This window comes from Nicotiana tabacum, chromosome 17 (genome assembly GCF_000715075.1).
Source record: "Nicotiana tabacum cultivar K326 chromosome 17, ASM71507v2, whole genome shotgun sequence".
NCBI classification, from domain to species: domain Eukaryota; kingdom Viridiplantae; phylum Streptophyta; class Magnoliopsida; order Solanales; family Solanaceae; genus Nicotiana; species Nicotiana tabacum.
Window position 1 is genome coordinate 127,374,772 of NC_134096.1, and position 16,102 is coordinate 127,390,873.

The following is a 16,102-nucleotide window of genomic DNA, read 5'->3' on the forward strand; positions in this document are numbered from 1 at the left end:
ACTTAAAAGAGTGCAGTGTCCCCAATGCACAAATAAAGAAAAAATAACAAGGGTGGACAAGAAACTCCCTAAAAAGCCAAAGGCCGAAGGAATAACAGCTCACGGGGTACTCAGACTTCTCCCATGCATGATCCTTTGTCTGGGCACCCCACACTTAGTTCCAACCATCTGACTCACTTTTGCACACTTCCTATGGCTTTGCTCCCTATGCTCAAAATTCTACAAAATAAAACAACACCACAAAAATAATACAATAAGAAAAAAAATCAAAACTAAAAGAAAAAAGTAAAGCTGGGTTGCCTCCCAACAATCGCCTAATTTAACGTCGCGGCACGGCGTGGACCATTTTTTGCCTCCACCTCGAACTTATGAATTGAGCCCCTAACAGGGCATCCAGTCTGCAGCTATGCTCCTTTGGTGGGGCTACAAAGATAACCCGGCCAAGTAATAAATTTTTCACTCTGCACTTCTCAGCCTTTAGACGAGGAATATAATTTTTGCTTTTTTGCATGACAAATTCAAGAATATAGGCACTCTCATCCTCACTCTTTGGCTCCCTCATAGGCTCAGATGGCTCGATTACTATTTTACTATCTAAACACAATGTGAAAAAATAATTAGAATGGGGTCTAATGCGCCTTAACTCATGAATTGTATTACTATTTACATCCCCATATTTACATATACTAGAGTCTGCAAAAGTTATGTTATCTACTCTCTCACATGACTCTAGAACACCCTTCTCAACATTTGTACCATCAAGGAAAATATGGTCTAATGATTGGTATTCTTATTTTAGCTCCTCAATTTGGTCTAGAAGATTCTTTTCAACTTCACACAACTTATCATTAAATTGTTGGACGTTGAACGCATCAGCCTTTGCACTCAAATCTACATCCAAGTTGTGCAAAGCCAAGCCAAACTTGCTTTCTCCTTCGACCAATCATTCACCAACTTTATTAGAAGATAACGTCGTTCCGCATATTTTCGTAATTGTGAATATCCGTCCCAATACAAAACCTTACTCCCATATTCCAATTCAGATCTCCAAGAGGTCAAGTCATGACAAGCCCAAAAATACGTACCGTAAAAGTCTTCTGTCAACCAAGCGTCTTCTTCAATAACCTTACCTCCGTATATTTCATCCCCATATGTCATGTTGAGAGAACTAGAAATACACTAAGAGAAAGATTAAATTGTTATAGAAATAAACATATTTACAAAAAAGAAAAAAAATTATAAAGATAAAAGTAAAAGTCTAATCTAGAAAAATAGCTAATTCTAAGTCCCGGCAACGACGCCAAAAACTTGTTGTGGCCACATACTATTTGGACTTTGCTTAATTTAACTATTGTAGTGATTCTCCAATTTGAGAACAAAGAGTTTCACATTCAATTCTTTAACTAAAGTCTCCAATGCTTCAAATTTTAATTACATTGTCATGCATAACTAACTTTTACTTCTTTATTTTGCTCCAAATTTCATCTTCAAAGTACCTACATTATCCATTAAAATCCAAATAAATATAAAACTCCATAATTTAAGCTAAGTTGGGCGTATTCAATATCAAATATAACCAAAAGGCGGTAAAATGCGAGTAAATTAATATCGAAACATATGAAAGTATGCCCAACATCAAGTGTTATAAAATCCAACATCAAGTGTTATAAAATCTTGAATTATGGTGGATGTCCATCACCACCAAAGGAGTAATGATCACTACTCTTCTCTATTATCTCCATAACCTTCCCCATGATCTTCTTCCATGATCTTCCTCTCAAATTCTTAATGACATATTCAATGACATATTTATGTAGTGATCATTCCACTCAATAGTGGTCATTTCACTCACTATTTTACAATATTAATTCTTCGTTTTTCATACCTATATAAAAATCGCATAATAAATAGGAAATATAACACAATTGAAGAAAAAAATCTCTTCCTTCACTATTTTTCTTTCTTGTTTATATTTTACTAAATTGCTTTTATTACGTAAGAACAAATAAAATAAGATAATGATTCATGGGCAATTGGGACCAAGCAAGTTGGAGAAGTATAATGTCCGGTAAATGGCAATATAACTGAAAACTTACACTAATTGCCACGGCCCCAATTTAGAAAATATCAATGGCTACTGCCACTGGTCTTTGCTTCCTTAGAACTTCTCTGTTTCAAACCTTTTCTTTTACCTCTAAACCGCACTCTGTTACTCTCTTTGACAACAAAGTTCATTCTTTTCATCTCAGAGCAGTAAATGTAACTCTCTTCTCTTAAAAAGTTTAACACTTTGTACTTGCAATTTTCAAGATTTCGTGATATTCTGAGAAAATGAACTTCTGCTATTTGGGGTTATTTGTCATCTTGGTTTTTCTTATTTTGTTAATCACAGATAGAAGGAAGTGAAATTGAAGGTAAAGAGGAAGTGAGTATCAGTGAAAAGAAGAGAATATTTGTTGCAGGTGCAACTGGGAGCACTGGGAAGAGGATTGTTGAGCAGCTTTTGGCTAAGGGTTTTGCTGTCAAGGCTGGGGTTCTTGATATTGATAAGGCTAAATCAATCTTATCGGGTCCAAACCCTGACCTTCAGATTGTGAGTATTGTTTTATTTTATTTTTAAAATTTTGTATAGAATTAATAGATAATTGCTCAATCAGTAGATGATTAAGCAGTAAAGTATGGTACTATATAGGTCAAATGTTAAGCACAGAGAGGATTTTGCAATGAGGCCTAGTTTAATAGGGGAAATGCCTTTACATTTCATCTAATATATTTTGGGTTATTTGTCCAATTCTATTTGCATTTTTTGTCCTTCATTTTGAATAAGTTTGTAATCTTTTTTCTCTCTCGTGATTTCTTACTTATACTTCATCCTCTGAAATAGCTTGTTTTGGTCGGTGTATTCAGGTAATACTTTTAGTTTAAATTGAAATGGATTAAAATTGGAGATTACCTCAAAACTTTTAAAATGTGATCATTTAGCATAAAGGTGATTACATTTTACCCTCTGAGCAATTGATATTGCAAATTGTATAGAAAAGATCAAGGAAGAAAGGTAAGTGAATAGCTTAACTTTGGAGTAATAATGTTCAGTTAAGTTTTTGAATTATTGTTACGTGAAATCAACTCTATTATGTTATTTTCAGGTTAAAGCGGATGTCACAGAGGGATCAGCAAGGCTAGCTGATGCCATTGGCAATGATTCAGATGCAGTAATATGTGCTACAGGTTTTCGGCGTTCATTGGATTTTCTGGCTCCATGGAAGGTTAGTTAGCAACCTTGGTCATACTTACCATATGTAGTTTGAAAGAGATACTGATTGATCTGTTTGGATGTTCTTTATGATAACATGATTTACAGGATATGCATATTGATCCAAGGAAAAATAAAAGAACCAAACACACACAACACAAACAATTAAAGAAGGAAGTCCAGTTGGGCTTGTTAAGAGTCTGAATTCTATTTCAGTTAGACAGTTTCTTAACATGATGACACGTTTTAAATGGGTGCTAGCCATGGGCTCATTCTTCGGCATTGAAAGAAATTATACCAAGTATTTTTTGTTCTTTTAAAACTCACAATGGAGATTTTTGTGAATATGCTACCACAAGATATGCTACTGAAACTCAATGCCGTAGATTTGCTCTTTCGCGTTAAAGAAACTTTATTCCCTTGAAGATTTGTTACATTCCAGAAAAGAAAAATGGAGGAGTGAACAGTTTCATGTTTCTAAGACTTCATCTTTTTTGGTTTATGGAGAACATTTTCGTTCTTTTCTCAGAAACCAGGCAAGTACTAACAATTGTTTCTCTGGTGGGATTGTTGGTGTTAATTGTGTTTTTTCTTTTTTGTTGCTATTTTTTTCTTCCTGTTATACCACCCTTTAAACTAGTTCCAGGTTTACTCAAAGCAATTTCAAATACAGACATTTTAGGTCCAATATCACTTTTAAGGCCATAGCTCCATAAGAATCCTTGTTATAGCGCCTGGAGAACAGGAATCATGAATGGCATGGTTAAGTAGGTTAAGGCCTACTAGGTTGAATTCAGAACAGACTTACTGTCAGAAGACCAAGTGTTGTTTTTTTGAGAATGGTAACATTTTATATATTTGTAGCACGAAGGCTGTGCTAAAGCCATCTATACAGATATCTAAAAAGAACAAAAACCATAGCTATCTTCTATCTCCTACTACAGGGATCCTATGATATCTATCATTGAATCAAAATCCTGTACAAAATCTTCCTTACACCAAAAGTGAAACAAAAAAAGACAGTTCATCTTAATCTTCTGTAAGGAGTTGCTGTTTCCTTCAAAACATCTATTGTTTCTTTCCTTCCGAATGGTCCACCATATGCATCCTGGGATAATCTTCCACCACTTATTGGAAGACCAGGTATTATTGAAACTGCAATTCATGTTTCAGGTTTTATGAAAGAATTCCTTGCCTGTAAAATAAAAACACCAGACTTGATTTCCTTCCCTAGCCTTTAGCTGGATTGAAAATCGTGTAATTGAGGTTCTGCAAAGCAGCATAAAATATAATGGCCAAAAATTTAGTGGATTCAAAGGAACAACCATTGAGTTCGAACGTTCTAAAGAAAAACAGCCATTGAGTTCTGATGTTTGCTTAGGTGTTGAATGCTCAAGGCACTAGAAATGTTGAGAGGCTTTTCGTTTGCTTTCAAGAAAAAAACTGAACTTCCCGTAAAGATGTATAGAGTGCGAAACATATCACCTTTACGTTTCCACCGCTTGAGTTTACCTTAAATTTGTATTTTAGATCTATTCTGTTCCTTCTCTTTTATAGCCAGTAGCGCCTCTGTTGATATTTTTCTATCCAGATCATTGTTCTCACGACTTTCCCTTGGTTATACTAATTACTCTAGTAAATTATGAAGCAAAATTTTATCAGATATTCGTAGCTCTTCCGCGTCATTGAGGTTGACATGTTGGCCCATCTATTGAATCTTGCTGCATTATCTTCTACTTGTTTAACCCCTAGTATACTCATTCTCTTAGGTTGATAACTTTGGGACAGTGAACCTTGTTGAAGCATGCCGAACACTTGGTGTTAAAAGATTCATCCTTATTAGCTCCATTCTGGTCAATGGGGCTGAAATGGGCCAATTGTTTAATCCAGCATATGTATTTCTCAATGTTCTTGGATTGACATTGGTAGCAAAACTCCAAGCTGAACAATATATTCGGAGATCTGGGATCAACTACACAATAGTAAGGCCTGGTGGGCTAAGAAATGATCCACCTCAAGGAAACATTGTAATGGAACAAGAGGTAGTAATATGCAGCTCTCATTGTTGTTTTCCATGTCTAGTTATATATGTGTCAACCTTATTTTCCTAAGATGCTCATTGTTTTTCCTCATAATGTAGGATACCCTATATGAAGGCTCAATATCTAGAGATCAGGTAGCTGAAGTAGCAGTTGAGGCATTACTCCATCCAGAATCTCATTACAAAGTCGTGGAGATCGTAGCTCGTACTGATGCCCCTAAACGTTCATTCGAGGAACTATTTGGTTCCATAAAACAGCACTAACTTGTCAAGATGATGTTTTCTAAGTTTATACACATTATTTATAAATATAGTTACTTGAAGAATGAAGACCCCAATGTAACAATTCTATTGTAACAAAAGATCCTTCACTTTTCTCAGGTTCTTGTGCTTTTACAATGGTTAAAGGTCTGTAGTTGAACACTGTTTTGTTATATTGCAGGGAAACCTGAAACTTTTTTGTAGTTGCGTCGTCGTAATATTTCCTAATAATCCAAAGTTTTACAAGTTGGAAGTGAATTGATTAAAACATTAAAAGAGAGCTCCTCTCTTGTTGCATGCTCTTAAACTTGTCTGCTAATTAGGACTTTATAATCTTAAAGCTACCTTTTCTGGCTTACTTTAATTTCAAGACCAAATCTCATGGTTTTTCAATAGAAGGCAAAAAAATACCGGCCAAAATACAAAATTGGCCAGTCGGTCGAAACTAAATGCTTAGCTAAGGTGTATAAAATTATACCTATGTATTTATTATATATACAAAAAATATATATTTTGCCGGCTATTATTTTTGGGAGAGACTAAAAATATATTTCCCAAAAATATTTTGCAAAAACAACATGCACAAAGCACGAAAAATATAACAATAGGCACATGTATGATAACTTAAGATGTTCAAAAGGTTTGACTCCAAGTTTAGGCGTGTAATTGATAAATAGTGCTAAGTTGACGTGGCTATCGTTGTATACCAGAAATTATAATGAAATCGAATTTGCAACCAAGGATATTCTCTAGTTAGCTTTACCATCGAATAGGAATAGTTGCAATATCTGATCCATTTGTAAAGTGCCGCACTTGGTGTAGAGCAGAAAATGTTCAGACGGTACTTTTGTATTACAGGTTAATAACATCGTCTAAATATTAATTGAAACAGGCAATAAGAGTTGCAAAACTTATAAAAGAGAATGACTTTGTCTCTTTTCCTATCTTGACAGGAAAGAGTTCGCGTGGAGATAACATTTTCGAAATCGTAAGATAACTTAAAACATTAGAAAACGTTTTCTTAAGAATTTTTTGTCGCCGTACCAAATACACTCAATTCTAGTGCAAAAAACAGAAAGAAGACCTAGATATGATCGACCCTTTCATTTGATGGACCAAAAATATAATCCCTACTTATAAAAAGAATTACATGTACCCGAACTGGTAGTAATCACATTCCTTGGTGGAAGAAAAATACAGTAGTAACCAAAAAGGCACTAGTAAAAAGAATCAATCAGTATTGACATTCGCCCTCATCAATGAACTTTAATGCTGCCGTATATGCCATAAACCCTACCTTGATCGCATTACGCAAAGCAAGAATCTCCAGTTCATCTTCATTTGTACTAGGAGGTCCAACCACAACATTGGGAATATGTTGAAGTTTGTGAAAATCTGAAGTTTGAAGCCTAGCACAAAATTCTTCAGGCATTCCTCGAATCTCCAGCTTCTCAAGGTTGGTCAATGATATCAACTCTTCTGGGAGCATCCTCAACGAGTAGCAGTCGAAGATCTGCAGGCGTTTGAGTCCTGCCATTGCACCTTTCCCTAGCTTCATTTCTGTCATAGTTAGTAGTTCCACCCTGAGAAACATGAGCCCACGGAACCCATTCTCTGATATTGTTAGACTGTCATAGTGTGTCCTTTTATCAAAAGCGTTAACTAGTTTTACAACTGACAGGTTGGTTAACTTCTCCAACACTTGGATTGAATCTGGATGGAGCTTGGAGTTCACCAAAGTCAGCTGACAAAGGTTGTGCGGAAATACACAAGGATGAGCTGGCATTGAGGCTAGTCGTCCCTTCAACTTAAGCTTGACAATATGACTCACCTTAGATAAACCAGCAACCAGAGAAATTTGCGAGCTACCCTCTACTTCCAAGCACAAGGACTGAAGGTTTTTAAGCTCCGCAAGTGAATCACACAATCGATCCATGTCTAGGTCATGATCATCTTGAATGAGTAAACCAACTTTCTGGAGATTAGTCATTCTTGTCAGGTTTTCATTATGCATCCAGTGCTTAGCAGGTATGCTGCCTAGAATTTGGAGATTGTTGGGTAGGTCAATCTTCAATAGGCTCGGGGAATTTATGTAACCAAGTAGATGCCGCAGATTCTCTAACTTCAACAAGACATTAGGAACCAGCACAGAATAATACCTAGACATGGGCATATCAATCGTTTCCAAGTTTTTCAACCGACTTATCGAACGGGGAAGCTTCTTTATGCGTGTCTTCCATCCTATGCCTAAGTACTTCAAGGAATATAGTTTTCCGATACTATCTGAGATAACTTTTAAACCAGGAGAGTCTATGTATAGCACTTTGAGAAGTTTAAAACTACTACTTGTACAAATACGATCAAGGTATGGTTCAGCAGATGATGAATCAAAGGACAGAAGAGATCTTATATACGTTTTTGAATTTCCCAAATAATCGTACCTCTCGAGTGGACAGTAAAGGACATGGTGTCGAGATTGATCAGACAGGACGGTAGATATATTATCTGCATTCTGATCATGGACCTGGAGAAATATTTCTTCCTTTGCTTTCATGATACAAAAGTCTCGCAGGAGATCGTGGAGCCGGCAACTTCTAACTCTGTCATCTGCTCTAACAAGGATCACTTGAACCATATTTCTGCCAATGAGCTCATCAAGATAATCCTCCGCAATGTCCTCTAATCTCTGTTGTTCTCCCAGATTTTGATGAATAAGACCATGGGAAATCCATAGGTTCTTGAGCTGCTGCACAGAAATGTCTCTGTCTTTTCGAAGAAGGCCTAAATAGAGAAAGCAAGATTTCAAGTCGGGAGGTAAGTCATGATAACTCAACGCCAAAATTGCGGATACGCCATAAGTTTGGCTTCCTGCAAGGTGTGAGCTGAGGTTTCTCTTTAGCCTCTCCCACTCACTTCTTTGCTTCTTCTTCCCAGCTAAGACGCCTCCTATAACAGTGATTGCCAGTGGCAAGCCATCACATTTTTCCAGAATCTCTTTCCCCAAGTCCACCAAGTCCTCTGGACACTCTCTTTCCTCGGGGAATGATTTCTTGAGAAAGAGTTCCCAGCTCTCCTCCTCGTTCAATACTTTAAGTTCGTACGGTATAGTACGGGCATCTGCGTGCAAAGCAACCTCCTTTATGCGGCTGGTAAGTAGCAATCTACTTGACTTATCATTGCCTGGAAATGACCTAGCAAGAAGATCCCATGCTTCTTTGGTCCAGATGTCATCAAGAACAATCAGATAGCGTTTTCCTTCCAAGCGCCTTTGGAGCATTTCCTCCAAGCCAGCCACTGATAATTTGTCCATTGTTTTCACAATCTTCACTTTATCTTCTTCTGGATTTGCCAGTTGTAAAATGAGTTCCTTGATGATCTTCGCGGGTTTATAATCTTGGGATACATAAACCCATGCCTGACAGTCAAACTGGTCTCTGATGTGAGCTTCGTTATAAACTTCTTTGGCAAGAGTCGTCTTACCGAGGCCACCCATACCCACAATTGAAGCAACACGAAGCCGTTTGTCCTCCTTTAGAAGGATTGACACGACGGCGTTCACATGCTTCTTTAGGCCAACAACATCCTTATTGGCAACCAAAGGAGAGGAGCGTCGCAATTCACGCATCTTCTCGCGTGTTGTGCTCGACCCTTCCCCAATTCCGAGCCCTTGATATGACATGATGCCATATCTCTCCCGGCTGTTGGATATTTCAAAAATTCTGCTCTGAATCGACTCAATCTCTTTCCCTACTTTGTGAAGCCAAAATAGCTTCTTAGGGAAAAGGGCACACTTAATGAAGAAGCTCTTTCGTTCTAGGGACGCAACTTGGTAGATGAATATTTCAATCACATCCTCAGCATGGTAGGCAACTGATCTGATTTCAGATACCCAGTTGCGGATTGTTGCGGATTGCTCTTCCACTTGCTTCATATCTGCATCCTTCAGGAAACACTTCATCCGAACAAGCTCGTTTCCCACTCCTTCAACTTGTTCCTGGACATTTTTCAGGAAAACTACTTCTTCTTTGAGAAGATCAAAAAGCCGCTCTGCAACAATCAACCGGATTGGGACGATCAGGTCGGTTGAGGGCAGCAGCACACCAATAGGTGGATTGCCATTCTTGTACTGTTTGGGTAAAGGGCAGGAGCGCTCTTTCCCTCTCACCAGTACTTACTATAAGGGGTGGGGCAACCGGTTAAAACCAAATATCCAACAGCCGCTTTCCTTAATGGCTACCCGCTTTCGAGTGAACTGAACTCTTGGACTGGCTGAAAGGGAAAGGGGAAACTGTACAAGGTATTTTTCACTCGTTTACGGGACCAGTGTCAAAGGAAAGGATTGTTGCACTCTCTTGCTCCAAATTCGAGATTTTCCTTGGGAGGTATCGGGAAGGATTTGGAATGGAATAATATCGATTCATACATAGGAAACTGCTGCTTCAGCCATCTCTGGTTTTCTTTCACTCTTTTTTTTTCTTTTTTGTTGCTTCTCTCTTTAGTTTTGCGGAACAATATCTTGTCGCTGTGCTTCGAACTTTGTAAAATATATTTTCAACCCCACACTTTATTTTTGTGGGATCCTATTACCCCAAACTTTTTTTGACACGAAATAAATACTTTCCTAAAGGTAGACAACCAAACTCAGGTATGAACCACACGATCTCCCATGTATATTTAGTATTTTTTTTATTCTTTCTTTCTTTTTCTTTTCCTTTTCCTGTTTTCTTATATTTCTTATCATTCTATTAGTGTTTTTATTTTATTTTTTGTTTTTTTTAATCTCTTTCTTTGTATTTTGCTCACCGGCAGAACAAAATCGTGATCGTCCGGATTTCAAGGATGCCACATATGTAAGTGTGATTTATACGTGAGAGGAAGAGAAAAAGAAAGAATATAAGTTGAAAAAATAATGAGCTCCTAGAAAACTCGCTGGCAATCAATAATTAAATTCTTTTTTCTCGTTCTCTTTTTTATGTAAATTTGATTAAATAAAAATAGGATTCCCCTCCCCCGCCTCACCACCTGAAAAGGCATCGAAAAACGTGACAAGATGACAATTTTTTGACAACCAACAATTAAATCCTTCTTCTTTTATTTTCTGAGTCTTTTCTTGTACACTTGATTAAATAAAACCCTTATTCAAACTTCTGCTTCAACAAAAAAAACTTAAAGAATAAAATCTGAACTCGATCTCGCTGGAGAATATGGAGAATGTTGGAGCTAATTTCTGACCAAATCTATAAGTATCGAAACTGGAGGAAAGAAAAGGAAAAGAAAAAAAACAAGAGAAAAGAAAAAAAAAATAATAGAAAAACAGCATTTTATAAAAATATTACTCCATAAAAATAAAATTTCAAGATTCTCTCTCTTTCTTACTCTCTTCTGCCACATCAGCACTAATGGTATACTAATTCCATCTAAAAAAGTTCAAAGGGGTAATAAGACCTCCGTAAAGATAAATTATGTAGTAAAAGTCCGGCTATATATTAGAGGGACACTTATGCATTTTTTCGATAACTTCATGTTCATATCTTATATCTCCCTTTACATGTCAAGTTAAATAAGAATATGGCTAACCTAGGGGCGACTCAACCAAATTGGTGGCCTCAAGCAAAATTTATTAAGAGGCCTTAAGCTTTTTTTAAGCAAAAAAAAAAAAAATGAATGTCACATGTGTACTTTTATTTAAAGTAAATTTTTTAGTTTTAGGATGTAAAGTTGTTAATAAGTTTTCACAATCGATTCTCTTTTTATATATTTTTTTAGTTGACAATTTACCCAATTCATCTAATTTTATTTAATGCATTGATTATATCCTCCTTTTTTGATATTGTATTGAAGTTCAGTTTTTCACTTCTTATTTATTGTGTGTTTTGAGTAACATGATTTATATCTTTTAGTGGACGTGTTTGTATTCTAATATTTGATAAAAAGTAATATACACCTATAAGTAAAATTTACCAGAATGTAAATTTAATTATAATATAATAGAAAGTTAGAATAATATAACCTGATTCTAGAAGTTGATAACTTGATATCACTACAAGATTTTACTACTTCAGTTCGCTTGTTGCAGTGCTTGAAAACTTTAAGATAAAGAAAAGAAATGCACAATTTAATTTATTCAATGCCCTTGCCCTTATTTTTGAGAGAATATATAGCTTAACAGAAAAAAGTAAAGTACTCGGTACAAGTTTTATTGCTTATGAGAAAGGAGAAAAAAAAGAATATTGATATTAGAATGAAAATTTTCAACTGCCACCAGCAATCACATGGCTAGATGGTTTTCTTTCATTTTTTAATAAAACTCTTATATTATACTTTTTTTATCATTCAAGAGTCAATACTAATATTTTGTTAAGAAAAATTAACTATAAAAACAACATTATTAATTGAAAAATGGGGCCTCAAAAGTTGGGGACTAAATCTTTGCTTTATTGGCTTGACCCTCCGGCCGACCCTGCTAACCTGTGGACACCAGCTATATACTTCAAGATAGGAAGGAGTCATCTCATTTTGGTATTGTTGTTTTTATACTAAAGTATGGACGCTCACTTTTCTTTCTAGAGCGGTTGAGTTTTTCACTGTCATTAGTACAGTTTAAAACGAATCAAAGAAAAGCATGAAAATAATTAACAAGAGCTAAAAGTCAGAAAAGAACATAAAAGGATGCATCTGAACCAACTATCACCGGTAAGTTGCACCAAATCAATATCAAATTTAAAATAAATTGCAAAACTAAGTAAGTCAACCACTATTTGCAATGGCCAACACAATTTTCGAGCATTCAATTTGTTCAGGTATCAAGTTGGGAAATATAGCGGAAAATTAAAATCACCAGCAATAATTACACTAAGATCCACTTGTTTTAAGACATCACAAAACCATATCAAATTACTATAGTAAGTAATGTGCTTTAATCATGTGCTCGTGTTGCTTGGATTTACTATCCATTTGTCGCTAGCCAAATGATAATAAACTGGACAGGATAGAATGGAATAGCAAAATATCACTTGTTGTGGGTCCTATAACCCCCTGCATTAAGGGGTCCTATAACCCGAGAACGAACCTAAATATGGTATTTTTGGACTCAAAAGATCGAAATAAATGAAAAAAATTTAGTGACCAAACTATATATAGCGCCCTTTTAAAGGGCGCTATACTTTAACGTCCGTTTTGGACGTTAAGGTATAACGCCCTTTAAAAGGGCGCTATATGTGAAGCTGATTAGACGTCTATGCATAACGCGATTTACTAAGGCGCTATATGTATAGCGCCTTAATAAACCGCGCTATACATGTTCAAATACTCGTCCCCTTCCCTTCCCCCACGTTCAAAACAGATTGCAAACTCCTCCTCCCCCCCCCCCCTCCAATTTTTAATTGAGTCCAGCAGTCCCCCCATTAACGAGCCAAAAAAAACTCGAGTGGACCCCACCCGTCCCACAAAAAGTAAAGATTCTTGGTCCCACATCCTAGCTAAGCCTTCTCTTGTTGTGGGTTGCTCGTTTCGAATTCAAATCTTCAACTTTCCAAAACACATAAATCGAGGTATTCCGATTTAGTTTTTGTCGAAACTCGTATAAAAAATGCATATTAGTTGTTTTAAATGTGTTCTATGTTGTTTTGTATTTTTTTTGCGATTAAACTGATATGTTATTTTTATCCGGATTACGATATTAATGTGCTAAAAATATGTGTAAAATTTCAGAAATCATTATTATTTGTTCAAAAAAATATTAATAAGTTACTTTTTACTGTTGTATATGTATTTTCGTGAATGTTTTGTGATTAAATGTATTTGTTATTTTTATCTGGTTTAGATTATTTATTTGCTTAAAGACTAGTAATATAGTGCCCTTTTAGCGTAGTAAAATGTAGTGTCTTTTAGTATAGTATCCCTGTAGTTATTGAAATTAATCATTTAAGTATCTCTTATACCCAAAAATACGTCAAAATAACTGATAGATCAAACACAAACTCTATCCAATTATAGTCAACGATCGTAAAAAAATAACATGAGAAAACAATAATATTTTTCGGATATCTTGGTACTACTGGGTCTCAAATATCGAGCCTGCAACCCATATGTGAATACTTAATAATTAAATCTTGTATAATTATAAAAATTAATTATTTAATTTACAAACAAATATATAAAATTATAAAACTAACATGTAAAATAATAAAACTAACACATACAAGAATTTCATATATCTTGGTGCTACCGGGTCTCAAATATCGAGCATGGAACCCATATGTGAATACTTAATAATTAAATCTTGTATAATTATAGAAATTAATTATTTAATTTACAAACAAACATATAAAATTATAAAACTAACATGTAAAATAATAAAACTAACACATATAAGAATTCTGGATATCTTGGTGCTACTGGGCCTCAAATATCGAGCCTGAAACCCATATGTGAATACTTAATAATTAAATCTTATATAATTATAGAAATTAATTATTTAATTTACAAACAAATATATAAAATTATAAAACTAACATGTAATTAATGTTATTTAATTTACAGTAGACGACATGGAGGTTCCGCCTATGCATCCCAGACCTTCTAGCGATGAGCTACTGTCGTTACAGGGCGATCATAGGTCCTCCCATATGGGAGGGAGAGTTACTGGCCCAGACTCTCCGCGTCAGGAGAGTGGACCTGAAGGGCAAAGTCCTCCATCCCCGTGTAGTCAGACGTCTGCAGGATACGGGCTTCTATAGGATTTTGGAGATCGGGCGGCTGCAGCTCGATTGGTCTTTGATCACGGTCCTGATAGAGCGGTGGCGACCGGAGACGCACACATTCCACTTGCCATTGGCGAGGCCACCATCACACTGCTAGACATGGAGGTTATATATGGGCTGCCCGTTGATGGACAGCCCATTGCTCTATCGCACGCCATGAGAGAGCTGACAGGTGGGCAGTACCTGGACATGCTGCAACAGCTCACTGGTATCCGGCCACAAGAGGAGACTGCACTGGCTGGGTCCAGTCGTCTGCAGCTGACGACTATCCGAGACCATCTGGAGGTATTGCACTGTGACATCACAGGCGATACACCGGAGTTGCATATCCATCGGTACACGAGGTTGTTGCTGCTCCTTATGTTTGGAGGGGTCTTGTTCCCGAATACTTCGGGGAACCTAGTCAGCTTGAGATTTCTTCATCATCTTGAGCGGCTAGATGATTTACCCAGTACAGCTTGGGTGCTGCTGTTCTCGCCTACTTGTACAGGCAGATGTGCCGGGCGACCATGGACACCCAGCGTGACGTTGCTGGATTTTTGCCTCGTGTACCGGTGGACATTTTTCAGGAAAACTACTTCTTTGAGAAGATCAAAAAGCCGCTCTGCAACAAAGGAAACTGCTGCTTCAGCCATCTCTGGTTTTCTTTCACTCTTTTTTTTCTTTTTTGTTGCTTCTATCTTTAGTTTTGTGGAACAATATCTTGTCGGTGTGCTTCGAACTTTGTAAAATATATTTTCAACCCCACACTTTATTTTTGTGGGATCCTATTACCCCAAACTTTTTTTGACACGAAATAAATACTCTTCCTAAAGATAGACAACCAAACTATTGGCAAGGTACGAACCACACACTCTCCCATGTATATTTAGTATATTATTTTTATTCTTTTTTTTTTCCTTTTTTCTTATATTTCTTATCATTCTATTAGTGTTTTTATTTTATTTTTTGTTTTTTATTCTCTTTCTTTGTATTTTGCGCACCGGCAGAACAAAATCGTGATCGTCGGGATTTCAAGGATGCCATTTTGTCTAGATTTGAAGTTTTTTGTTTATATATATATATATATATATATATATATATATATATATATATTTTTTTTTTCTTGAAAGTGTGATTTATATGTGGGAGGAAGAGAAAAAGAAAGAATATAAGCTGAAAAACGGTGGTCGAAATTTCAAGGACTCTATTTTTTTGGTGCGAAAATATTTTTCTGTGACAGATCGAAAAACGATGAGCTCCTAGAAAACTTGCTGGCAATCAACAACCAAAACTATAAGTATCGAAACTGTAGGAAAGAAAAGGAAAAGAAAAAAAACAAGAGAAAAGAAAAAAAAAAGAAAGGAAAATAGTATTTTATAAAAATATTACTCCATAAAAATAAAATTTCAACATTCTCTCTCTTTCTTACTCTCTTATGCCACATCAGCACTGATGGTATACTAATTCCATCTAAAAAAGTTCAAGGGAGTAATAAGACCTCCGTAAAGATAAATTATGTAGTACAAGTCCGGCTATAGATCAGAGGGACATTTATGCATTTTTTCGATAACTTTCATGTTCATATCTTATATCTCCCTTTACCTGTCAAGTTAAATAAGAATATGGCTAACCTAGGGGCGATTGATGGTGAAGGCGTAAAAGTGGTAAAAGTTAGATGGAAGGGTTATTTATAGGCTTGCATCACGCTGATTCAAAATCAGAAATGGCCGCCCATCATCTGACAAGCATTAAATGCCCTGAAAGACTAAATCGATGGGACAGCTATCACATACGTCATAATCG

At 36.1% G+C, this 16,102-nt stretch overlaps 2 protein-coding genes across 2 annotated transcripts; one reads left to right on the plus strand and one right to left on the minus strand.

The window, feature by feature from the left end:
* The first annotated feature begins 2,094 nt into the window (after nt 1-2,094).
* On the plus strand, nt 2,095-5,728 carry LOC107784248 (uncharacterized protein At2g34460, chloroplastic). Its single transcript, XM_016605350.2, has 5 exons — nt 2,095-2,259; nt 2,393-2,593; nt 3,147-3,266; nt 5,023-5,295; nt 5,394-5,728. The coding sequence occupies exons 1-5, from the start codon at nt 2,131-2,133 to the stop codon at nt 5,556-5,558; spliced, it is 888 nt and encodes a 295-aa protein (XP_016460836.1). The 5' UTR covers nt 2,095-2,130; the 3' UTR covers nt 5,559-5,728.
* Nucleotides 5,729-6,789: 1,061 nt separating this feature from the next.
* LOC107784215 (putative disease resistance protein At1g50180) lies at nt 6,790-10,002 on the minus strand. The gene is made up of 2 exons (XM_075235879.1): nt 9,979-10,002; nt 6,790-9,681 (listed from the first exon to the last, which is right to left on the minus strand). Exons 1-2 carry the CDS (start codon nt 10,000-10,002, stop codon nt 6,790-6,792), a joined length of 2,916 nt encoding a protein of 971 aa, XP_075091980.1.
* Nucleotides 10,003-16,102: the final 6,100 nt, after the last annotated feature.

Bases quoted from the DNA above. Each gene is read 5' to 3' on its own strand.
- LOC107784248 (XM_016605350.2), top strand. From the start codon at position 2,131: ATGGCTACTGCCACTGGTCTTTGCTTCCTTAGAACTTCTCTGTTTCAA. The intron at 2,260-2,392 runs GTAACTCTCTTC...TGTTAATCACAG, and splicing joins TTCATCTCAGAGCAGTAAAT to ATAGAAGGAAGTGAAATTGA. The intron at 5,296-5,393 runs GTAGTAATATGC...CTCATAATGTAG, and splicing joins ACATTGTAATGGAACAAGAG to GATACCCTATATGAAGGCTC.
- LOC107784215 (XM_075235879.1), bottom strand. From the start codon at position 10,002: ATGGCTGAAGCAGCAGTTTCCTAT. The intron at 9,682-9,978 runs GTATGAATCGAT...TTACCCAAACAG, and splicing joins CTGAAGCAGCAGTTTCCTAT to TACAAGAATGGCAATCCACC.